We start from the raw sequence: 25,891 nt of genomic DNA, 5'->3' as shown, positions 1-25,891 counted from the left end.
TGTTAAGACACTCTGTATTTACTTGGTGTTCAATACACTTTCCTTTCCAGAGAGAAAACATACAGTTTGAGGTATCCCATTTAATAAATCCCCTGCTTCCAGCTTTACATCCAGAATTTCTGTGCCTATTAATCAAGGTTCAGTACCATCACACACAGTGGGTAAAATTTTTCCCTGAGATCATAAAGCTGTGCCTTTAGTCACAGAATAATTTTTCCTCCAAAATTCAGGAGAAAAAGAGGAAACTAGGAGACTTCTGGTGGTGGAAGAGGCAGATAACTTAGGTAGAATTCCTGAGAAAAAGGTGTAGGAATATCACACCACTAATTAATCTTTCCCTGGCTGTGAACTTTTATCCCTTCAACAGCTCCAAATGTTCTAGAAGGAAATTCATTTATTGCATATAGACATTTTATCTCAGTGCTGTGTGCAAAGCAGGTTGGCTTCTGCTAACTGTCTTGATGCCTCAGTTTCCAGTAAAATGCAGGACGAGGGAGGGATGGACAACCCTTCCCCAGTGGCATGTGGGAAAGAGAAAAACTTAGACATGGGTGATGGGAAAAAAATTGTTATCACACTATGTGCTTGGTCAGGCCTGCAATGCTTTTCAAAATGGTCTGAAATCAAAACAGCTCACGATCCTTCACAAGTGGGATTGGGGAGAGACCTAGCGGATTATCACCTCCAGCCAGATCAAGTCAGCAAAGCATAAGGCAAACGGACATCCGCATGTGACATCTAGTCTTGGTGCAGAGAGTCAACTCTGAAGGAGATGCAACTTCTGGCAGCCCCTTTGGGGTTGCAAGAAATCACATATGGAATGGATCATATGCTGAGACCTTTCAGTCTTAGGTGGTGTTGTCAGTCCTCCACCCACCATCCCCCTCCAGTGGCACAATGGAATGACTGTGTTCCCTAGTGTGCACTTCCCTTCTTAAAAATAAACAAGCAAAGGTTTCCCTAATCTGACTCAAATTCAACAGCCCATCCTGAGGTGGGGAGAATAGGAATGGAAACCAGGCATCAGGCAAACACGCTTGGGGACAACGTGCTGGAGGGTGTGCGGGCCTCTGAGGATGGAACAGTGACAGGCAGGCTGAGCGTCAGTAGTTGTGGCACTTCTGGAGACATCATTTCATGGACACAAGGCTCCCAACTCCATCTCTTAGGTTTTCTTGGGATAGTTCTGACAAGCTTTTGCCATATCTTTTAAGAAGTTAGGAACTCCATTCTGCAAAGGAAAGGAGACTGTCACTTTTATGTCATCACAGTGATGACTCTGATTCTTTGGGATGTGGCAGAGGCAAAGGCTTTGGGAATAATACATATGACAATAGGGCCCCTGATCACATTTCAACAGAACGTCACCACAGATGATGACAAGGTCACAGGCAATACTAGACGGCAGGGGCCACTGTTGGAAGCCACTGTCGTATATTTTGGCTTTTTCTAGTAAAAAGCTGAGATATTTCTGGGACTTCATTGGGCTGGGCAATAAGATTCTCTAAAGAAATGACAGCAAAGACTTGCTTTACAGAATCAGAGAATGGTAAGGATCAGGGGCAGGAGACAAGATACGTCATCCTTGGGTGGTGAGCATTGCCCAAGACTTTCCCAAATGTTGTCTTACTTACTCCTCTACAGGGCGGGAATACCCATCTCCAAAGGGAAGACATCAACGGCTTCCCTCGATTACACGGTCAGAAGCCGGGACAGGATTCAAAACACCACGTGTTTGACTCACAGCCTCTGGGCTTTTTCACTCTCCCAGGGACTCTGGCAAGCCCTCGAGCCAGTAAGTAGGACCTTACAGTGCAGGCTGAATGGTTATCACAGTTTCAGGCAGTACCACTGAGGTTCCCTCTCCTCAGAACTAAACAACAGGAACAAAACAAGAGGCTTCGCCCAGGCTTGGACACATCTGGTTGTCTCCAGAGTCAGGTCAGCCTAACTCCTCCATCAGCAGATACAGGGTCCACAGGCACCATGGTTCCTACAAGGAGCATCCCACTGTCCGGAGGTTCCAGAGAGTGATCCTGGTGGGTCTCACTGCAAAGCAGGGAGGGGCTGCCATTGCAGCTGAAGACTCTTTGTATTTGTCCCAGCCTCCATCCTGAAGTTTGACAGCCCCTGTCCTAACCATAGTCACTCAACCAAGCTGCTTCGAAGAAGAGCCTGGTCAGGCCTGAGACAGGGTGTCCCTTCTGCCTGACAGCCCCCTGGGTGATGTCAATATTTGTCAAACACACTTCCCCTCCTCTGTCCCCTGAGAGCTCACCTTGGCAGCCCAGTTAACGAGCCAGGACGGAATTTGGCCACCTGGGTTATCGAAGTAATACATGAAAACTAGAGAGGGAGAGAGGACAATTCAGAAGGAGGAAGCATGTTAGCAAGAAACATCAACAAACCCTGCAAACCTGCCCCCCTTACATTCAGGTCCAGAAAGTACAGAGGCGGGTAACAGGGAATTCAGGTGGACCCGCTCTCTGCCTTGCCTTAAGGGAGGCGATATACAAACATGTTGGAAAACCACCAAGGCACATTTGCTGCTATTTACTAAAAGCCTGGCAAGTGCTAGACCTTGAATATAATCTCTCATCTGATTGTTCCTCTCATTAATTGTCTTAATCCTAAGGGGTTAATGGAATTAAACCTCAGTTTAATGGAGACTCCGAAGAGGGAGCTGAGGTGTCCTAGGTGACAGATCTAACACTCATCAGAACTGAATTCAGATGTTGCCACAGCTGCAGGGCCAAGGCTGTTCCAGCCAGGCTCCAGCAGGTGGCAGCACGGCCCCACCCAGCTGCTGTCCTGTGGCTGGAGCTCAAGGCAGGCAGGTCCCGAGTCCCTGGGGTTTTGCTGAGCAGGAGCTGTGTCCTCAGAGACCGTCCTGCCAGCCCTCCTGCCCACCCTGGCTCCACGTGTGTATGTGTGGAACTGATCTGAAGTAACTTACCAAACCTCTGGTTCACTCAGGTGTTCTGGTTTCACCTGGACAACGCGAGAGTCAGTAAAGAAGGGACTGAGTCAGAATTAAACACCCCCCTGGCACTCTAGCCACGTTCCTGGGCTGAATTGAGGCTCCCTTATTTCTCTGGCACCTGTGTCCAGTCTCTGACCTCGGGGAATAAGCACCGTGCATCTTGCATGCCTGGCAGTCAGTGTGGCCTTCACATGGGGTGCACCAAGACGTGCCCTCTTTTACCTTTGCTCCCCCTCTTGCCATCGCTCTGGATTGCCAGCCTCTGCTTGTACTGCTTCACCCGGATCACACCCGACTTCTCGGGAAACTGAGGCACAGAGGTGCTCTGGGCCAGGATGACATGCACCTTCTGCCCTTCAAAGTCCAGCTCTTGTCGCTGCCGCACGTAGACATACTGCACCCCTAGTCAAGGCTTGACATCCAGGCCAGCATCTCAGATGTGCAGGAGGAAAGCCCTCCAGCCCGAAGCAAAGGGGGGTGCTTTTGTTCCTCCACTTGGCCTTTGCTCCCTTGCACTGTTACCTCCCTCCCTGCCCTGCAAAACTCTGGCTCCTCCCACTGGCGTTCTATTTCAGAGCACATTTCACCCTTCTGTGAATGATTCTTTGCTGCTTTTAATTATGTGGGGCACCTAGTCCTCCTTTCTCCAAGAAGGCACTACAAGGTATCAGGATTGGTCAATTATCAGCTGTGTGATCATGGGTTGCTTACTCAACATCTCTAAGATGCAGTTTCCCTACGCAGGGAAAGTGGGTAATGCTGCCTAGCAGGCAGGCTTGGTGGGGGCATTGGAGAGAGACTGGAGCAGGATAAGCATCCAAGAAACAATGGGGCCGTTGCTCTTTGTCCTCCCACTAAGCCCTAATCACTGACTTGTGCACAGAGAATGGTCAGGCAAGGTTGCTTACACCTGTTGATCATAGGAAGACATGTGAATACATGACTGTTTATTAGGCAGATGTCCTCCCTGGGTCTGGTTCATCAAAAACCACAAAGCCGCTTCATCTCAATAAACACTCACAGAACAACCACTCTGTCTATGGCGCTGTGAGAGGGAATACAATTCAATTCTAAAACAGCAGAAGTCACTATGTACTGAGACCTCACCTTATACAAACATCATGGATCTCACATATAGCACCAGCTCTGATCCTGAGACAGTCCCTGTGAGCTCGGCATAAGTAGCCCCATCCTGAGTATCCCCATCTTACAGATGATGAAACTGAGGCTCAGAGAAGTAAAGAAACTTATCAAAGGTCCCACAGCCCAGCTGAAGTGATGGAATCTGAATTTGAACCCAGATAGGCTACAAGATCTGGAGAGATTTTCATAGCTGCACATTAATGTGTTCATTAGACTTTCCAAAGGCAGGATTTCAGGTATCAAAATTGAAGGAATTAAAAGCTGAAAGCAATCCAGACAGTCCACAGTAACACTTAGCACAATAGTCCTGACTGCTGCCCCACGCCACTTTGGAGCCTCAAGAGCACACAGAGTTGTCTGCACCTCACCCAGGCACCCGGCAAGGGGTCTACTGTCCCCACTCTCTACATCTGATGAGTAAAGTTCGTAAATGTTTTAGAGAAGAAGTGATGTAGCTTTGACTCTGGCTTTCCTCTCTCCCAAGCCTTCTTCTTTCCTCACGGCAAATTCTGTCCCACAACTTGCTCAGCTCGTGTGATGGACATCACCTGACACCCCACTGAGGAAAAACTAACTTGATGTATTGCTTACAATTTGGCAGAAGTCTCTGAAGGGCTGGAAGGTCCAGCATGCCACACAGCCTATGACTTGAGAACCATCAGTTCACTGAGAAGGCCCAGAGAAGTGAATGGCTTTTTCCAAGGTCACACAGCAAATGATGAAATGAACTCACACTTAATCTGGGGCCTTTCCCTCTAAAACTGATGTCCTTTTCCACTGCACTGTTCTCTGTTCTCAACAACTGAACAGCTCTTATTGGAGAGACATATGTGCACACACATAGACTGAGATACTCATTATGGGGCTGTGTGGCATTGGAAGGCCAAGGCAACAGAACTTCAGGGAGCCCCCAGTGTCCACTCCTGAGAATACTTCCCTGTCCTTCCTGCCTGCAGTGTCCCTGTGAGCGCAGAGAGGTGGGGCTGCCCTGATCCAGATCACCTTCCCTGGAGACAGCTAGACCTGCGCCTACTAGTGGGGGGACCTGATGAGAAACTGAGCAGAGTTCTGAGCCTCCTTTTGTGTCAGTTTCCTTCACCGTCTGATGGGGACGATTGCACCAACCTTGCACAGTTGTCCACAGGGTGACAGGAAGCCACATAAAATCTAAGGGATTCAGAAAACGTGATTGTTCAATTACCTGCCAGCAGTGCACCAACTATCCAGCCGTCTGTGGGAATCATGCCAGAAATAAACCCTTATGGAGTTTATAATCTCCCTGGGGTCGGGGTAGACACGTGCACACAAAACACACACGAACAATACCCACAAGCACACCCCCGACACCTCTCTTTCTAGAGAACAATTATTTAGGGACATGCACACTTACAGAATGTTAGGTCTAGAAGAGCCCAGGGATCATCCAATTCAGTGGTTTCTAAGAGTTTGTTTTTTTTAAATCCCTGAGACCCTTTGCTAAAAGGATCCTCCATGGAAATTCAGTGTGCAAAGCACTCAGCTGCGATAATTGAAGAAGACAGTGGAGCCAAAATCTCATCTGTCCACACCTACATTCTACCTCCGCCATCCCCACAAATGAACGTCCATCGAACCCTCCAGGCTGGTCCTAAGGGGGCTTCTTGGAACCTTGGAGTGTTAGCTAAGACTCCCCACACCCCACTCAAATGTTTCATAATATAGTATGGAAACTGACAGGAAGAAACATATACCCAGTGTCCAGATCCAGTGGTCAAAGAGGGAACACCGTGGGGCATCAAAACAGGAGGCGGATAGAGTCGGGAATGTGGTGCTGAGTCCCAGCCCCCACTCTGCCTCTAGGCACCTGTCCTTGTGCCTCCATCTCTTTACCTCTCTGGGTCCCTTCTTCCTCCGCTATAGATTGAGGGAGTGTACTGAACACTCTTCATGAAAAGTTGTTTTCAGGTCCCCAGTTCTGCGGCCCAACAATTTCAAGCCCTAGAAGACGTCTCAGGAAAGAATGAGCTACCCTCCTGTGACCACAGTTGCTGATGTTCCACGTGGTCAGGCCCAGAAATCACACTCGGAGGTCTCGAAAGACACACAGGGAGCAGCAGCTTTGCAGCAGATGCCGCTGCAAGAGTCAAAGATGATGTCCGCACCTGCTGGACACAAGGCCACTGGGTGATGGCCATGGGGCACAGAAGCACTTGGAAAGCTGAGTAATGGTGTGCCTTTGGAAAGGATACATCTCTGTCGGAAAGGGGGAAAGGGTACTTCACTTGCCAGTAGACCACTGCCTGTCCATTGCATTCCTTTTCATAGAGTTCTAAACAACAAAAACAAAAACAAAAGAAGTTACTGCATCTGGAAGCCCCTTAGGCTTCAATTAACAAGAAGGTTTGACATGATGACTTTGTAGGGAATGATAAACCACTAACTCATAAGGCATAGAATTCTACAAAAAAGTCAGATAGATTCGTTACCACTGAAAGCTTTTTGCCCAGTGGCAGAGTCTAGTAGGTAAAAAAACGCAGTAAAAGTAAAAGAACCCAACAAAACTTGTTCATCATGTAGCATAAACAACATTCTCAAATACAATGCGACGAGACAACATTTGGCATCCAAGAATAGTTTCAGGTTTACAATATACAAGCAGACTCACAGACATAGAAAAGAAAGTTATGGTTACCGGGGGCCAGGAGGGAGGAGGGATAAATTGGGAGCTCGAGATTTGCAGATACTAACAACCATATATAAACTAGATAAACAATAAGGGCCTACTGTTCAGCACAGGGAGCCATATTCAATATCTTGTAATAATCTATAATGAAAAATAATATATATATATTTGCATAACTGAATATATATATATATATTTGTGTAACTGAATCACTATGCTTTACACCAGAAACTAACAATACTGTAAATCAACTATACTTCAATTTAAAAAAAAATCATAGTAACCACCAGAGGTCACTAGAGCACCAAGAGTTTTACTGTTAAGCCCTTTCTCCCCTCTTCAGATTTATTGACAGGTAGCCTGGGATTGAGTCACCCAGTCTAGTGAGTTCAGCTGGGAAATGAAGGTTCCAGAAAATTCAGTGTCATTCCTCAACTGCTAGAAAGTGGTATAAATGTGATTAACCTGAAGTTTCTTGCCTCTCTCCCATGTCGTTTTAAATCACAGCTACAGTGACCAAATCTCCTTAATATCCACCATGCGACTGAGTGCAATGAGCAGCAGCTCTTGCAGGGAGATAGCAAAGGAATTCGAGGACATACAGAGCCTCTGCCCCCAAGCTGTGCAGAAAGCTTCTAACTGACCCTTTAGAGAAGGAGCCAAGCCAAGGCTGCTGAAGAAACCAAGGGAGGCCCTTGAGGAGATGCTGACTGAGGAAATGTGTTACTTAATTCAGCTCTTGAAAGAGAGAAACCCTCTTGGAAGAAAACCATGGAGTAAAGAGCTTGCCAGCCCATCGGGACAAGAGGCTGAGGACGCCTTTGAAAGGAAGGGAGGAGTGGACATCTATTGCTTTTGCTGCTCACCTTTGACTCCCCTCCTCCTGGACCCGTATCTCAGTCTCCTCCAGGGCATCACCCCTCCCCTCTTCTCCACAATGTGGTTTAAGCAGGACTGACTCAGCATTAATATCAGGACTGGGAAATTGAGCCAGCCATGGCCACATGGATTGGTTCAAGGATGGTACCTCTGGTCAGAGTCTTAGCTTAGCTCTAGCAAGTTTACACCAAAAAGTGGTTTAATAAAGGCTCTGAGGTAGGTCACAGAAGATCTGGGAGGACCAGAGCTAGGTTTAGAACCTCAGGATTGTTCCTGAGAAGCTAAATGGATGCTGCCTGTGGACCATACTCCATAGCAGGCGCTGCTGACACCAAGGAACAAACATCAGAGGCTCTGCCAAGGTCTGGAGCACATGACCGGATCTCGGCTGCTCAGGAGATGGACAGAGAACATCTGCCTTCTCCCTGGGATAGGAGGGCATCACAGTTCCCTTAGATTGGAAGAGTATTTGAAAACACTAAGAGAGCCAGAACCATGACAAACATTCCCAGGAAACAAGCATGTGGTCCTTGCTGAGGTGCTAAGGGTAAGTCTGGGGCTCCGGCAGCCGTCAGGGAAGTTCCTCTTCCCCCGGGGCTGTGTATGTGGTTAGAGTGTAAGCCTGCATCTCCTGATGGCCATCTCAGCCAGGACATAAGAATCTGCCCGAGAATTAGGTCAACACTGGAGAAAACAGAGTCAAGACGCAGAAATGAAGTACTGGATGCAGCTGTCCAGGAAGCCAGATACCCATGGATTTTCAATGCCATGAACCAATAAACACTTTTTCCTTTTCTGACACTGGCACTCGTTAGCTTTTGGTTACTTGCAGCCCAGAGTCCTGACCACAGTGAGGGTCTGTCAGGGCTTCTGTGCCCCTGGGCTATCTGCGTACCTGTTCCACTGTGACTGGGACGGCAGAGGCTGCTCCCTGCTCTGGGGGCAGGAGGATCCCCTAGCTAATGCCTCTCGTAACCTCCATCAGTTACAGGGTAAAAATCTAAGAACTGCAGCCTGGTGGCCAGTTTAGGCCCTTGGGGATGTGGACCCTTCTCCCATTCTCGTTCCAGATTCTGCTACCCTGACAACCTAACAGCACCCGAGGACTCCCATTTTTTTAATGTTTCGTGCTGTTACTCATGTCTTCCTCACTCTACTCATGCTGTTTCTCACTCAACTCATGCTGCTCCTTGCAACATAAATGCCCTTAAACCACTCTCCCCCTCACTCTCTCACCCCCTCACATATATGTATTCTTGTTGTCTCTAAAACTTTGACTCCACTTGTAAAACAAAGCTTGAAAAACAAATTTCTTCTGTATAGCACAGGGAACTATATTCACTATCTTGTAATAAATTTTAATGAAAAAAAATAGGAAAATGAATATATGTATGTATATGCATGACTGAGACATTGTGCCAGAAATTCATCAGAAATTGGCACTGTAACTGACATCATAACTGACTATACTTCAATAAACAAACAAACAAAGCTCAGACACCACCTCCTCCAAGAAGCCTTCCGTGGCTTCCCCTAGGTACAAAGGATGATGATGAACTTATAGTAAGAGCAAAGTAGCCCTCAGAGCAAAATGGAGAGCGAATCTAAGAGTATGCCAGGAGCAGGTCCTAGGAATAGCAAAGTCACATTTGAGCCTGGCACTTTAAGATGTTTATGCCAAAATTAAAAATGAAACATAATACAGTAGAAATTAAGCCTATCGCTTTCTAACGACTAGAAGAAATACTAATAGACTCTACTTTCTAATTTGTTGTTGTCACTCACCTTTAACATATTGGTCCCACTGTTTTCTGTAGTCTAAGTCCATATAGACGTCTGCCAGTACAGCCGGTGGGCAATCCTCCAGAACGCCAAAGACCTTATACTCATAAAGTCCAGTCTGCTGTAGAAACAGAACAGCAGGGACAACCTATTGATTCCCACGTGGCGATGACACAGCACATGCAAAACAGCTGTTCGTGCAGCACCATTATTGAGCATCTGCTCTGTGGTCTTGGGGACACAGTGGTGTAAAAGCTGATGTGGATTCTGCTCTCGGGGGTCTTATATTTGGCCTTAGGCACTCTTGGTGGTGAGAGCTATATGCTATCCAGGTAATTTAGGGGATAGAAGAAGGGTTATATGACAAATGGCGCCTGGTTTTGGAGGGCTGGGGGTGGGTCCTATATTATCAGGTGTCCAGGAATTGCCTCTGTGAGGGAGTTCTCAGAGCAGATTGTTCTCACTATTGGAAGGAACCGGCTGTGGGAAGAAGAGAAAGCCCACTCCTGGTTGGGAGAGGGCCCCCGGGTGGGTGGATTGGCTTGCTCAGAGAACAGAAAGCAGGGGGCCCAGAGAACTGTGGTGTGGAAGAGCAGCAGGAGCTGAGGTCAGAGAGGGGAGCCGGGGCTGGGCCCAAAGGACTCTATAAACCAGGGGAAAGGGGCAAAGATTCTTTCCTAACTACTATGGAAAACCAACAAAACAGGGGAGTGACATTTAAAAGATGACTCTTGCCACCTGGTAGAAAGTAGATCATAAGGGAGCAAGGAGCTGGGTCAGAAGACCAGTGCAATGGTCCAGATAGAAGATGATGGTGATCGGACAGGGAGGAAACAACAGTGATGGGCAGAAGTCAGTGATTTAGGAACATACTTTGGAAGTAATGTCAACAGGAATTGCTGACAGATTGGCTGTCGGGACAGAGAAGACAAAGAATTGAGGGTAACGCTTAGAACCTTTTGCTTAGACAACCAGGTAGAAGGGAGCCCCACTTTCTAAGACAGAGAAAACTTACAGAAGAGGTGATTTGTAGGCTGTGGAATAACCAAGAGTTCTACTTTGGGCAAGTCGAGCTTGAGATGCTTATCAAACATCCAGGTGGGGGCGTCACATAGGCAGCTAGTGCTCAAGATTCAGACCACTATTCTGGATACCCACAGGGTGTAAAGAAACCCAACACTTTGTTGTACCAACTTAAAGACAGACTTTTCCAACAACTGTTTCTTTTTTTCTATGAACAACTCGTGTATGAAAGAATGAAAGGGGGAAAGAAACACCAGCTTCAATCATATTGGTCCCTTCTAGTCAGAAAAAGCCCATTTCTAGGTTCCTAAGTACAAGAGAATGCCCTTGTTTTCACGTTGAGCTGTATCCTCCGTATCTTTGTGAGGGTTCTGGGCTGGGGTCGGACGACCACACACTTCACTCTCTGCACGATGGTAACTAACAATTCTTACCCTCCCCTTGCCTAAAGGCTCTATGGTTAAGTTTAAACTGATGGCCTTTAGATTAATTTCAATTCAAAAGCAAACAAAACAAACACACAAAAATGAAACTTTCAGGTGGACTCACTCTTCTACCTGCTAACGCAATGTCATTGGCTAATTGAACATGAACGAACCTATCTTTTAAAACACCTTTCCAGGGACTTACATGAAGTCAAGGGGTAAACACGGTGAATCTTTCTAGAGATCCTGAGGCTTCAAGGGTCTCCTGGCATAACCCAGGGATAAGCACATCCCAGTTTAGGGATCTCAGATGTATTTAAGAATACCTGGCAGGAAGTGGAAGGTAAAATGGAAACTGAAGTCATAAGGATGTCTCAGCTCTACAAATATGTGGCTTTAGAACAAGGGTTTCCAACCAGCAAATGATAGACTGGTAGATCTGACCCCCTTATGTGCTGTGCCATGGTTGTCCCACAGGAAGGGCAGGACCCGGGAGAAACATCTTCATCCCCTCCTGTCCCCTCCCTCCCCCTCACAGATGGGAAGATGGTGAGGGTTTACACATACCACACACCTACACCCACACGTTTTGATCAGCCTTGGAAGGGAGACAATTAGCTTCTGTTCAGGAAGAGTGGGGCCCCGTTTTCCACACATACTGAGCAAAAGGGATAATTATGTATTGAGCTAATCTCTCCAATTTCACATGAGTTAGGATATCTGGATGAATGAAGACACACTGTTTCCGTGAACTGGCTCCCCTCCCCTCCTGAATGCAGATTCGGCCCTTAGTGACCTCAGTCCCGCACATATCACAGAAGTGAAAAACAGAAAGCCTTCTAGGAAGAGAAGAATAGAACAAAGTGATTTCCATGATTACCGGAGAAAGAACTATTGTGATAGCTCCCTTTAAACACTCCCTTCCTAGCAGAACCGAGAGATGCCAGACACTAGAGGACAAAATGCTTGGTGACACCTTCCCTAGTCCATCAATAAAGTATTCTTTCTAGGCACTGAGGAGCCTCACCCAAATTCTTGGATCAAAGCACTTTGTCACCTATCAATTATTTTAGAAGATCTCAGCAAATGAACTCATGTTTGTATTATGTCTCTGAAAAAAAAATTAAGTGAACTGTTAATAATTATAAAAATAATTCATACGCATTAAGGACAATTAAAAAATGCCAAAGAGAATAAAGAAACTTAAAATGGCATGTACCCCATAATCCATAAATGCCTAATGGTAATATCTGATGTATTACTTTTGAGTAAATAATAATTCTATATGTAACAAAATGGGAGTAATATGGTATAAAGAGCTTGTATTCTTATTTTTAACAACATGCAATGAAGAGCATGAAGCTGTGGAGAGATCACGCCTAAGTTAATTATTCTTGTAAGTTATATATGTTTCCATATAGTTTGACAAATATGAATCTTACTGAAACAATTACTCCATATGGACCAACTTGGTCCATAATTCTAACATTTTCATTAGGAAAAGGAGGATGATACTTCCTTAGGAAGAAATTTCAGGGTAAAAGACATTAACATTTTAAGGTTTTTTATACTTTTTATAAATTGTTAAGAAAGGTTTTCATCTGTTTACACTTTCACTAGTAGCAAAGGAGCATCTCATGAAGACTGGATTCCACTGTTTTTACAATCAAATTAATAGGAAAAGAAAACAAGTTGTGTATTTATTTGGGCAATGTTTTTACTATTGATATGTAAGTCTCCTTTAAATTAGAGAGATAAACTCTTTGCAACGTTTGTTGCTGATATGTCTGCAAGTTTACTACCATTTCAATAAACAAGCTTACTCAAGAGGTTCTTGGCTTTTCCTGAAGCTCCCCCTGAAAACCACTTCTAAGAAAGGCTCAATTTTTTATCCAAAGTAAAACATGCTGCTTACTTTTCTAATGCTCATTTATAGGATATTTAATTTCCTGCATTTCAGACAGTAAAAGAATTACTCAATGGTAGAGAATCAGTCAATATCAAGTGTAGAATATAATTACCAGAAGAAACAGAAGATGTGTTATAGCATATGCTCTCTTTCCTGCTAAGAGAACCCCTATGGCCTATGATAACTTTCTTGGTCTTCTGTGCAGGCAGAGATACTATAAGACACCTCCTTCCTGTTTTGAGTATGAATAGGATGTCTGGAGCTACAGCAGCTATTTTGGGACTAAGAGACAACAAACATGAGAAGGCAGAGTGAAAAAGACAAAGAGCTTTACTGGTATCCTTGATCATCTAAACCAATGCCAGCAACTGCTGACCTTTGAACTCCTTCTTAGGTGAGAAAAATAAAACCCCGCTTTGTTTAAGTCCAGTTTTCTGTTACTTGCAGCTAAAAGCAATCCTAATGATTACAAGTGGTACTTAACTGACAATGAATTTTACTTGATTCCTGTGATCCTGGAGAACAGTAGAGGTCAAAAAACACCCTCACCCTTTGTGTTCCAGCAAACAGATTATCACAAAAGGCCCACCTTCCCCGATGACTTAGATGAGACTCACAGAAGCACCCCTTGTTAAGCTATCGCAAGGCCAGACTCAGCACCTCTACATTCCCTTTCATTGACCCATCAATGATTGGCTAAACTGCTTATTCCAAGGATCAATCAGAATAAAGTGCTTGTTAACCAAACTGGTTAAACATCTCTCTCCCCTTCAGGACTCTAAACTTTGGCCCACCCTAAGCCTGAACCAGTAGCCAGCTCCTCCTGAGAACAGACTGGCCCCTGGGTAAAACACTCTCTTTTCTAGTCTCCAGCCAGGCCACCTTCATCTCCCTTCCCCACACATGGCTTCCACCTTGCTAACTGCTCTCTATAAAAGAAAGACCTTCCTGCCTCACTCCTGAGACACTCATGGAGCTTATGGTCAAAGTATTCTTCCTATTAGAACAACCCCAACCTTGGCAATAATCCTTTTGAATAAAAATCCTTGCTTACCAAGTCTAGATTTGTTTCTTATTTGACATCACTTTAAAGTAGAAAAGTAGGATGAAAAAATAGTTCTGATAAGACTTATGAACATTTACAAGGAAATAGGATTCTGTGTTAAATTTGTTAAAGTAGTACAGACTTACATAAACGTTACTAAAATGTATTGTCAAAGAAGAGAAGCAAGGGATAATGGGCACTATTAATGGACATTAAATTGAAGTATATTTAATTTTGCATACAGTGCTTGAAATGCACATATTTTATAACAGAAAGTACCAACTCCTTCCACAGAAAAAAATTTATGGACTTCCTGGGACCCACTGTGTTCTTGGCCTTGAGGGAACATCAGGCACAGGCTTGTACTTGGCTTTTCAGCTGGTACTTCCCTTGGTGATCTGTCAGCAGTCATCGCAACAGCCGCGGATTCTGCTTGGAAGTCTTCCAGTCACTTCAACCTGCTATAAATTCTTTCAATAATGCTAGTATTTGTTTCTCTAAATACAGTGCAGTTTCCAGTTTTACATTCATTATCTCGTATAATCTTTAACGAAGCCCTGTGATATCGACAGGGACACTGGTGTGGTCTCCACCTTTATATGAGGAAGTGAAACTCAGAGAGGCTACATTACTTGCCTGAGCCCAACAGTTAGCACTTGGGACAGCCAGAAAGAGGGCAACACTCTCCGCCCACCACAATGTCTTCTAATTTAATTCTACTGTCTCTGCACATTTTCTCCAAGCCACTGTTCTAAACCACAAGCTAATGATTACAGTAAAGATGACAAAGAATCTTAGAGCTGGAGGGAGACTTAGACTCTTATGTAAAAGGTGTCATTGACTCGCCAGGAGTCAGCTGAAGACACTGTTGGTGGCTACACCTAGATGAGGACCTGTTCTTTCCAGTCCTCAAGACACTGTTCCTGTCCCAAGACCACCCAGAATGGACCTCCCACTGAGACACTCCCCTGAGTCCCTGAGCCTGGCATGTTTGTCCAATAGACATCTAACAGCCAGAAGAGGAAACTTTTTAGACACTGCTGCTGGGGTCTTGAGACAATAATCAAGGAAAAGGCAGGAATGGAGAAAGGATGAATGTTACCTCCTTCAGTGAACTGTGGCTGTGCTGTCTTTCCATGCATTACCCCAGAGTCATCTCAAAAATCCCATAGCCAGAAAATACTGCGTGGTGGTTATGACATGGGCTTGGGGTCACAGCCCAGGTGCCGTCTAAACTGTTCCATGTACTTGCTTCCTCAGCTGCAAAGTGGGTCTAATGAGATTTTCTACGTAAGGGAGTGATTCTGAGGATTAAATTAGATAATCCACCTAAAAATCCTGGGGTGCCTGGTACAAAAGTAGTTAGTCAGCATTAGACACCATTTTCTCTGAGGTAGGTGTAATAATAGTCTCCTTCTACCAGATTAAAGATCTAATGATTCAGAGCTGTTACACACTGCTCATGTAGGGGGGAACTAGCACCAATAGGTACCTGCTCTAAGCTGGTCACTGTGCTTAGAGATTAACACTCAATGTAATCCTGAGAACTAAGCATCTCATGAACTCCACTTTCCCAGTGAAGACATGGAGGGGGTACAGATACATACTTTAGCAATTTGCTACTGTCATCACTAACTTTTGAGATGTTTTGTTATTCTGGCTAACTTGTTTAAAAATCAAGTTGTTATTTTTCTTCCCAATGGTGATTTTTCTTACTGAAATTACATCCAAAAACTGCAATTTTTTCATTTGCATTCATTGGGTTAAAATATTTAGAAAAACATTGCTGCCAATAGGACACTTACTTGGCCTAAGCAGAATAACTTCTGTAAAAGCAAATGTGTGTACATATGAGAAATGTCAAAATGTCACAATGCTGCAGGTCCCACACAGGGAGTAACCCCCACGGAGGAGTGATTAGTAATCCCCAGTGTCCCCCACGCTGCCGCCTGTCCTGGAGAGAGGCATCACTCATTTTCTTCAATTATGGTGTTTACATCACTAATTACAAGACAGCCTTGATGAATCACATCTCTCTAATCCTGTAAATGTGCTGTCAAGTGTGCACTGAATTTTCTTTCTGTCTCATGGAAGGGCTCATTTCCATCCCTCAAGGGCCAGGAAGCCTTCCCAATCTACCACTGAGGAAGCTGTCTGACTCCAGCTCTCTGTGGCAAGTAACAGCCTCAGATGGTGTGAGAAGTTAGCATTTTTCACCAACGAGAATCACTCCTAATGGCAGGTGTCAAAGCTGCAGCTGCTGCTGGGAAGTGTGTACCAAGATCGTATGAAGAAAGACAGCTGACTAAATCTGATTTAGTATTTGAGATCTCTGCAAAACAGAAACAGACTCACAGACATAGTAAACAAACTTATGGTTACCAGGAGGGAAAGAGGGGTGGGAAGGAATCAACTGAGACTTTGAGATTTGTAGATACTAACTACTATATATAAAAGATAAACAACAAATTTCTTCTGTAGAGCACAGAGAACTATATTCAATATCTTGTAGTAACCTATAATGAAAAAATATGAAGATGAATATGCATATTTATATGGATGACTGAAACATTATGCTGTACACCAGAAATTGACATGTTGCGAACTGACTACATTTCAGTTAAAAAAAAGAGATGTAACAAAAACACATACACACACAAAACATATCTGAGATCTCTCTGAGAACACGCGGTAGGTCTACTGCAGAACGACTGTGGAGAGTTAGGTAAAGTAGTGCTGATAAGTGACGCTGACTGAGTGCTTACTGAATGCTAGGCCCTGTGCTGAGTGCTTTGCAGGGTTCATCCCACTTAATCCAGGCAATGACAATATGAGGTGCGGACCATCGATAAACTCATTGATTCAGACAAGGGAACTGAGGTTTAAAGAAGTTCTGAGAAATTTCTAGAAAAGGTAAACCTGTAGAGACAGGAGGCAGCTTGGTGGCTGTCTGGCATCAGGAATGGGAACAGGGAGTGACTGCAAATGGGCAAGAGGTTTCTTTGGGGGTAACACCAATGCCCCAAAATCAGGCTGTGGGGAAGGTTGCATGACTCCATAATCATTGAACCGTACACTTAATATGAGTCACTTTTATGGTACGTAAATGACACTTCAATAAAGCTGTTAAAACTTTTTTTAAAAGATGTTATGAAATTCACCCAAGGTCAGACACATAATGAACTTGACTTGAAGTCATTAGTTGCCACAGAACCTGAACCTGATGCCAACGATGTGACAGCAGATTTCAAGGTCTGTGATACAGCCTCCAAATTGTCGCTGACCCCTCAACCTTTATTTATTAGGTAAATGATAAGCCCTCGGAGTGCATGTAGCTGCAGCCATGGTGACCACGTCGCTCCAAGCAGAACACTTCTGAATGAAAGCCGTGTTGTGAAATGTCTCACCACGGCAAGCGTGAACCAGGCTGTGGTGGGTAATACCGGGACACAAGGTCGCCCTGCCGCGGCTCACAAACACCATTTAATTCACTAGGTGCTTCAAAATGCATCCTCTCTGCACAATTTGGCAGAGCAGGAATTATCTCCAGTTTATAGAAGGGGAAGCTGAGGCTCAGCTAGGGTCTTAGGTTCATAAAATCTAATATCACAGAGCAACTGGGCATCAAAACGATACTTTAGGCCAGGGATTGCCAAGTCTGTCATGCTGGCCATTTCTAAACAGTCCACAAGCTGAGAATGTTTTATACATTTCAAGTAGTTATTTAAGTAATAAATAACCTCCATTTTGCCTATTAACGCCTAAAATAATTTCTATTTGGATCTTTACAGAAAAAAAAAAATTGGCAGTGCCTGTCTTAGACCACTGCCACCACCATTTCCAAAACATACAACCCAGGGAAGCTCCAATTTACTATAAAGTCGTATTGCAGTTATACATGTAAGAAAGGAATCTTAGCATCATAAGCCCCAAATATATTTATTTTGAATCACATGGAGATTTACGATTTAAGTTCAGACCATCTTTCAGAGTAAATCTGACCATCCTGAGGATACCATACAGGATCAATACCCCGCCAAAATTGAGTCAGAAACCACCCTGCCCAAAGAAAGCGGAGTGGGAATGTGATGCTTTGAAAGAAATAAGCCACCAGAATTCTATCTCCAATGAAACTGTCCTCCAAAAATGAAGAAAAAATAAAAAACTTTTTTCAGACAAATAAAACCTGAGAGAATTCAGCAGACCTGCTCTGGAAGAAATGTTAAAAGGAGTTTTTCAAGGAGAAAAAAAAAATCATAGTCAGGAAATCAGATCTATATAACATAAAAGTGCCGATTTTATTGTTGTAAAGGTTCTGGAAGGTATGAACTTTGTCAGGTATCACCAGGGCTTAGCACAATGCAGGCACACGATAGGTCCTGAAAGACTGCTTCGATGGGTCGTGAACCTGTATCCTGGAGCTTTCTTCTGCTTGGGCTAGACACAGACAACTCAAAGGCAGCTATGGAAAGGTGTCTTTCCTAAACTAAACGGTAAGATAAGGTGGTCTTTTTTGGTGTCTTAATAACACATTAAAAGTCCCGGGCTAAAGTTCGAAGTTTATATTTATATGGATTTCTGACAAAAATATATTCATTGGCCTAATTCCCACGGAGGGTAAAATAATCTTCCAAAATAACACTGGGGAGTGGTGAACTTGTGAAGTACCAAAGCACTCCCACTGGAGAGCCAGCTAGAATTCTCCTTCTGCCCACACTCTGATGTTATCAGCAAGTTAGAAGGCCAAGCAGGAAGCGACCTCCACCTGGAGTTACCCCAGTCCAGCCCCTGAACCTCCCAGGCGTTGGTACGGGATTACGTCCAAGGATCTAGAATGTCCAAATCCTTCCTACAAGTCACCTCTCCTCGCTAGGGTTCCCAAAGCCCAATGAAAATCAAAGTTCCAGTTTATTAATAGCCCACTCCTGCAAACCTCCTGCAGGGACGTGGGGAAAGAGAGGGTTACACCTGGAGACAGAAGTGAGGGATCCTACTCGTCCCTCTCCCTTCATGCCCCCCATCTAAGCCTTGGGGCCAGCATCCTCACACTGCCTCATACCACAGTCTTATCCCAAGATGAAGTGAAGAGAGGGAGAACTGAGGCTCTGACATGTCTATCCAGTGCTATGCCTAGGAAGGACGGAAGAGACAGACAGGTGACCTCAAGCAGTGGCAGGAAGTTGCCGCACGTGGGTGCTCAGCTTTAAGACACGGTGGCCCTACCCACTGGTAAATACGGCTGCACAGGTGTCCTGGGTGCAACAAATGTTCCATCAGTCGTGCGGGTACCTACTCCTTCCCTAGGGGAGAAGCAGAAGGGTGGCAGAAGGGAGCAGACTAGTCCTGTCATCCAGAAGTAAAGAAGCCCATGATGCAAATCAGACTGCGACCCCACCTGGGGAATGGGAGAGGAAGCTTCTCCTCCGTCAAGGTGAATCTGTTCTCAGGGCAGTCAGATCTCTGCTTCCCTCCCAAGAGCCAAACTTCCTCTTGGCCCCCCTGAAAAAGTTGCTGTATTTTAATAGGTCCACAGCACAGGAAAGAACAGTCCGTGGCAGAGCTCTGTCTGTTCCTCACAAACGCATTGATTAGAAGACATATGAAAGGACAAAGGCAGGCCCTTCTCACAGTGCCAGACACTTAGTTTGAAAATGGAAGAAGTCCAGCCATCAGCCAGATCTTTTCAGTCCAACATTGTCTTGGTCTAAACCTGCTGTGAGCTTCTGCACCCTGGTTTCACCCTATCTCTTGTCATGTCACGGTGGCTGCTAGCAAGGTGACCAGCCTAAGGCTCCCACGAGACCTGACTGCAGATCACTGGGAAAGCTTTTGTAAGTGACCCAGAGCCCTCCTCTGTCAGGGGGACTTCTCAGCACTGTTCAGGGGACCACAATGACTCCCGAGTGGTCACTAATTTAAAAAGGAAGAGTCAGCCTCAAAGTAGACATTGCTTTCGTCTTAAGATATTCTGTTTTCTCGCTCTTACCTTTCAATTCCCACTGCTTCTCATCACTAGGGGCCCCTCCTCTCTCTTAATGGCAAAACCCCCTGAGCACCATGCTCGATGCTCCCCACCTGTCATGCACCAGTGGTACTCAAAGTGTGGTCCCTGGACCAGGAGTTTCAGCATCACTTGGCAACCGGTTAAAACAGATTGCAAAGAAAAAAAAAAAGAAGTAAAGAAATATAATGCCAACTCTCATGCCCCACCCAGACCCACTGAATCAGAAATGGAGTGAGGTTTTGACGGTGATTTTTAAGAGGCCCTGCAGGTGATTCTGGTGCGTGCTCAAGGTCGGGTACCACTCTGCCCTATGTTGTTTCATTTAATATTTGACTGAAAAGTAAGTATTATACCTGTTTTGCAAATCAGGAAGCTGAGATTTCAAAATGAAAAAAAAAAAAACTGGCCAATAATATCCAGCTAGTAAGTGGGGCCTGGCCCCTGGCCGCTGTCCAGTCCCAGCCTCACCCCAGTCCTGTGGCCCTCTGGCTCTTCCCAGAAGACAAGGCAAGCCTAGTTCAGCTTGGGGACCGAGCACGCAGTGTTCCCTCTACTGCAGGGGTTTAAAACCCAGTATGTTTGTTAACCTCCTGGGAAACTTTACTATTAAAACAATAGCAAAAACAGTTTATTATGACGCATTTCAAACATACTCAGAAGTAAAAAGGCCAGAAAAATCAACCTCTGTATGAAAGGGGAGCTTTTCAAAAGGACCCCCCAAGCCCCGCCCAACCCCAGCTCAATTAAATCTGAGACTCTAGGGTAGGACTTGGTGATGTCCTCAGAGCTCCCCAGGTGGTTCGAAAGTGACTGAGCTTCGAGAACACTCTCTGGTACATTTCTCCTCCAGATATTTGCTGGACGCAGTCTGTCGCTTCACTTCTATCTCCACTCCAATGTTACCTCTGGGCAGAGGAGCTTTCCAGATTCCCTTTAACTGAACTGAATCGCATCACCCCTGAATACTCCCCATGCCATGCCATCTCTCTATCCCTCTATCCCCCTTACTTTCTTTGTAGCATTTCCACCTCCTATTTCATTATATACTATGGGTTTATTCTCATTAGTGAATATGGTTCATTCCTCAAGAAGCTCATTCATTGAAACAGCAGCTCCAATTTCCTATTCCCTACTTGTGCCTAGTCCCTGTGAGGGCAGTACCACAATGGGAGGCATTCGATCAACATCCGAATGAATAAATGAATGATAGTGGGGCAGAGCAGAGATTTTAACTCAGGACTGTCTGCCCCCAAACCTATGCTCTTCTCACAGTACCATGCGGGATAGCACTTGGCAGCTCTATACTAGTTTTGCTTAGCTTCCAGAAAATGTAGTTCTGAATTGAAGTATGCTGCGTATTTGGTACTGAGTTTATCAGAGTAGACTGGATCTTGTCTAGTTACTCGTTATGAAGTCTTGCATGGCAAACTTAACAGCTCTGGGTCTTACTGCTGCATATAAAATAGGAAAATAGCCTGTCTCTGCCTATCTGATTGTTGAGAGGGATTAATGAAAACTTACATGTAACAGCATTTTGTATATTAAAGCACCATGTGAAGACTATTTATTACTATTGCAACATGGAGAGGAAAAAGAATAGATGACAACAAAGAAAAAGAGTCAGCAAAGTAGAAAAAACAAGTAAAGGAAAGGATGATGGTGTTGGAAAGAATGGTTTCAAAGAAACTTTCTAAATCTGGAATTATGTGATTTAATAGAAAAAGAGAAAAAAGTATCAAAATGTTGATTATCAAAAGTAGCCATTTGTCCAAGAACAAGATTCAGAATTATTTGTGTACTAAACTAAGCCACCATCTCTTTTATTTTTAAATATAATTTATTTGTTACATTGCAAAGTCTTTCAAGACCTCTATACTCATTTCAGTCTTTACAAAACATGTACTAGTAACTTTGTTACAGCTTCATTTCGATCATGATCACAGATGTCTGTGGCTTCGGTCTGTAACTGATAGTTACACATGATCCAGACACACAGCAGGTTATTCCCGAGGGAAAAGCCAGCCTGATTCCAATGGATAAAAACCACTGTAAAGTCCTAAAGGGGGGACTAATTCGTCCTATCCTATAAAATCCAACTGGTACACCCTTGACGAAGCAGCTGAAACACTTTGTATGCAAGCTATATTGGACTTCCTCTGTCATGATTAAGGCATTCATCCAATGAATATGCCCCTTGCCTAGCAAAATTTTGGCAAAAACTTTGATCAAGAGGGTCCCTTTTGCCTGGGAACCACATGTAACCTTACTGATGCAAAATCGAGCAATCCAAGAAGCCTAATCAGCCTACCTGGCTCAGTGTCTCTTTATGGGTCTTACTGATGCCAAGAAAATCAGAGTAATTACTAGGAAAATGGGGGTAGATAGGGAGAATCCAGGGGCACATTCCAGGAGACTAGAAATCCTTAGACGGTTATTAAGATAAGAAATATGATAAATAAAATGAATATTGATGGGATTGAAGTAAAGGTCTTAATGCAGCACTATCAAAAGTTGGGTAGATCAGTAGGACCCCCTGCTGGTACCTCAACATGAAGGGGCCCCAAACAAGTCCACTCTATGTACCTTAGCTGGAGGAATTTTAAAAGCCAGAAGGCAAAGACTGCAATGAAAAACCTGACCTGGAATCACCTGGGACAATAGTCAGGTGTATTATCGAGGTGAAGACTGACAGAAGAGCCAGGGTCTTCTGGTCTGATTTCCAGTCAGGGACCAGGAGGCTCAAGGCAATAAGCACAGGTGTTGGTAAAGTGGCCCAGGGCAGGGAAGTGGGTGGTGGAGGAGGAAGAGGCACGTAATGGCATCATCGTGCACGGTGATGAAACAGCACTGACCCACAAGACAGAAAAGGGCAAAGGGCTTTAGGGGAGAGGAGTGGAGGTCTAGGAAGAGTGTGGGACAAGCCGAATTCACTTCTGATGTGGAGCGGTACTCAGAAGACAAGATTTACCAACTGGAGATTAGAGGGAATTCTCTTCCAGAAGTAAAATAAAGGATGGGAGTCAACCTGGAAAGAAAATGAGGCTCTAGCAAAGTGGGTCAGGCAGCATCTAATGCTGGATATGGACTGATGGTTCAAGGAAAAGGCTAGTACCTGACCCAACAGGGTCTCTTGACATTTAATACAGATGGAAACAAAGTGGCCATGGGGCAGTTGCCCTCCAACCTAGCTGGTGAGGCTCAAAGGCACACCTATGGGAATCGCATGGCCTCCAAACTCATGGAAGTCTCTGGGAAGACCTGTAACTTACATCAATGCACCATGACTGCTCTCTTGCCCAGAACAGGTGGAAACAGACATATCTTACAATACGGTTGGTGGGGATAGGAACTATGCTGAATACCACTCCCATCCTCTCCGCAGCAGGGAGGTGGGTCCACTACATGACAAAACACAATGGAAACAATACACAAGACAAAGCCAGTCTCAGCTCAGGCAGTGGATGTTGTGGGATGAAAGGCACAAAATCAAAAGAGCACAAGCCCATAGGGGAACGTGGGGTGAGGTCTGGCTTGACTGGAGGACAGGAGGTGTGTGGATGAGCCATGGGAGATAAAGCTGGAAATGTGAGTTGGGACCACTCTAGTTCTGCATGCATAGCCCACCTGGCAGTGTCTGCCCCCTTACAGAGAGTCAGTGCAGGAGGGCGTTTACGGCACAGGTCTGGAGCTAGACAGCCAAGCCAGTCTTGAGCAATCAACTTAGCCTTTTCCGTGGAAGTAAATTTCTTTTCCATGGAGGTAAAAAGGTGACAATCACAGTGCATTACATTAGGGTTGATGCGAGGATTGAGTAAGTCAATGCCTGCAAAGCACTTAAATAGTGCCTGGAGCCTAAGAAAGCCCGCAATGCGTCAGCTATTACAGTAGTTACTATTATTTTTAGTTCTGCCATCAATAGGGTAATGCGTAGGCTGGAAGGAATCAGGGAGCAGGAAGGCCAAGAAGCTAGTTAAGAGGTCAGCGCAATTCTAGGTGAGAGGTGTCACCAAAAGTGGCAAAGGTCAAGGGGAAAAAAGGAAGGGAAGCGGGCCAGACATCAGATACATCTGAGCAGTGAATTGACAACACTTGGCAAATGCCTGATGTGTTTGGTGTGGAAAACGAATGGTCAGAAGGTGAACGGATGTTGTCTGAACACATGTCCACTTCTGCACCAAGGTAACTGCTGAAATGACACTCGGAAATGAATTCTACCTGCTCTAGACTGTGAGCTTGTGCTTATGCTGCTGTAGCCAGTGGCCCTGGCACACACAGACATGCAGAGCCCCTCCCTTCTCTGGCACTGCAACACTGGTCCTCTGCCAGGAAACCTCCACTTCACCTACTTTGCGTAAAGGAGACTTTTCACCTACTTGCCAGGCAGCTATTCTAGCGCAGGGAGCAACAGATGACCAGCCATCAATCCACCTGGCTGGCTACCTGGCTCCAAAGGCCTCTAGGCACGCCCCCAACTCCATTCCTCCTAGCCTTTCGGTTAAACTTTCTCCCAGAAGCTTCAGACTCAAGTCATGAAGTGCGATAAGGGCGCAGCCGCCAAAGCAAGCAAGTTACTAAAATCACTAGAAGTGACAGTAGGTCCTTTCTCAACAACACTCTTCCCCCCACGCTAGTCACCCTGCACACCCGCTCTGAAAAGTTCAGTCTCTTTTCTATATCCATTCAATCCGGGGATACTCCGTACTACGCCCCTCCCGCCCCCCAGCGCACCTCCCCCGCCCCAGGCCGGACACAGGACTGGCATCCAGCGGGGATGGGGGCTCCCAGTCTCTCGCAGTCAACTGCATGGGGCTAAGATTCCACCGATCCGCCCGTTAACTGGATCATGAACTTGTAACAAAGCACTTCCCACTGTGGGCCTCAGACCTGAGACTAAATTTGGATGACCTCCCCACTCCCCGCGACCCGCAGGGGCAAAGTCAGCTGGAGGCACCGCCCGAGCGCTCGCTCCCTCCTCCCGGCTCCAGGAGACCCGTGGGGTCCGGACTTCGGGCTGCAGCCCCGCACTCCCCGCGGGCAGGGGCACCCCGGGCGCCGCCGCCCCGCAGTCCCCCAGCGGGCCGACCGCTACCTGGTCCAGGAGCCGGTACACGCTGAGGCCCAAGGTCTCCAACAGCAGCTCCCAGCCGGCCCCGGCAACTGCAGGCTGCTGGAGCTCCGCGCAGGGCGGCCAGAACTGCTCCTGGGAGAAGACCCCGGACCCAGCGGCCATCCTTCCGCAGCCGCGGCTCCACCGCCCGCAGGGGAGGCCGGAGACCGGCTCGGTGTGTGTCGGGGGCGGGGAGAGAGGCTGGCCCAGCAAGATTGGCAGGTAACCGAAAGGAGACCGGGAGGAGGCGGGACTTGGGGGAGGAGCCTAAGGGAGGCGAGGCCAGTGAGCGGCGGGCCTGGAGAAGTGGGCTGGGCCGAGCAGAAGTAAAGAGGGTGGAAAAGAAGTAAATCCGAGAAACACTGGACTTGATCCAGGGAGAGGATGAAGGGGCTGGGAAACGGGGAGGCTCCTAAATGGGAAAAGGAAGACACGCATGTCATCTCAGAAACATGTCTGTAACCCATTTCGCACTCCCCCCCCCCCCGATTCCCAGACTCTCCCCATATCTGCTTGGATGTCTCTCCTTTACCTTCTCTGAGGAAGGTTATGGAAAGTCTCCGAGCGTTTTGGTAGACTTGGGAGGTGAGATGGACAAAGCAGAAATGTTTGAAAATCTCAGGGGTCAAATGCTAGACCCATATTTCAATAAAATTTCCATTCTTTCTGTTTTGCACTTTAAAGCATTTTTTTCTAAGAGGGGGTCCATGGGATTCCCCGAAGGCCAAAGGGGACCATAGCACGAAAAGGATTAGGGAATTAATCCGTAATGGTGATTTGCCAACTGGATTGTGAAAGATGGTCTAAAAGTTATGTGCCTTCCCTCCAGGATTTCTGCAGCTTGCGTAACTTAGGTGTCTTGCAACTAATCTTTTTGTTCCCTCATGTCCCTTTGGTATTACTGTATTTCTCACCACCAGACTGTACTT

At 45.7% G+C, this 25,891-nt stretch overlaps 1 protein-coding gene across 2 annotated transcripts; it reads right to left on the bottom strand.

Annotated features, from left to right (window-relative positions):
- Positions 1-25,164, bottom strand: PCTP (phosphatidylcholine transfer protein). 2 transcript variants are annotated; one of them, XM_072940134.1, is made up of 6 exons: positions 24,945-25,164; positions 9,453-9,567; positions 6,355-6,434; positions 3,206-3,377; positions 2,279-2,346; positions 1-1,231 (listed from the first exon to the last, which is right to left on the bottom strand). In XM_072940134.1, exons 1-6 carry the CDS (start codon positions 25,083-25,085, stop codon positions 1,166-1,168), a joined length of 642 nt encoding a protein of 213 aa, XP_072796235.1. In that variant the 5' UTR covers positions 25,086-25,164; the 3' UTR covers positions 1-1,165. The 2 variants fall into 2 exon arrangements, with proteins under 2 accessions (XP_072796235.1, XP_006216483.2); XM_006216421.4 differs by having other exon boundaries at positions 9,453-9,570; positions 24,945-25,163.
- Positions 25,165-25,891: the final 727 nt, after the last annotated feature.

This window comes from Vicugna pacos, chromosome 16, assembly GCF_048564905.1.
Source record: "Vicugna pacos chromosome 16, VicPac4, whole genome shotgun sequence".
Lineage (NCBI taxonomy): Eukaryota > Metazoa > Chordata > Mammalia > Artiodactyla > Camelidae > Vicugna > Vicugna pacos.
Note: the sequence above shows the minus strand (reverse complement) of the source record. Positions and strands in the feature narration are given on the sequence as shown.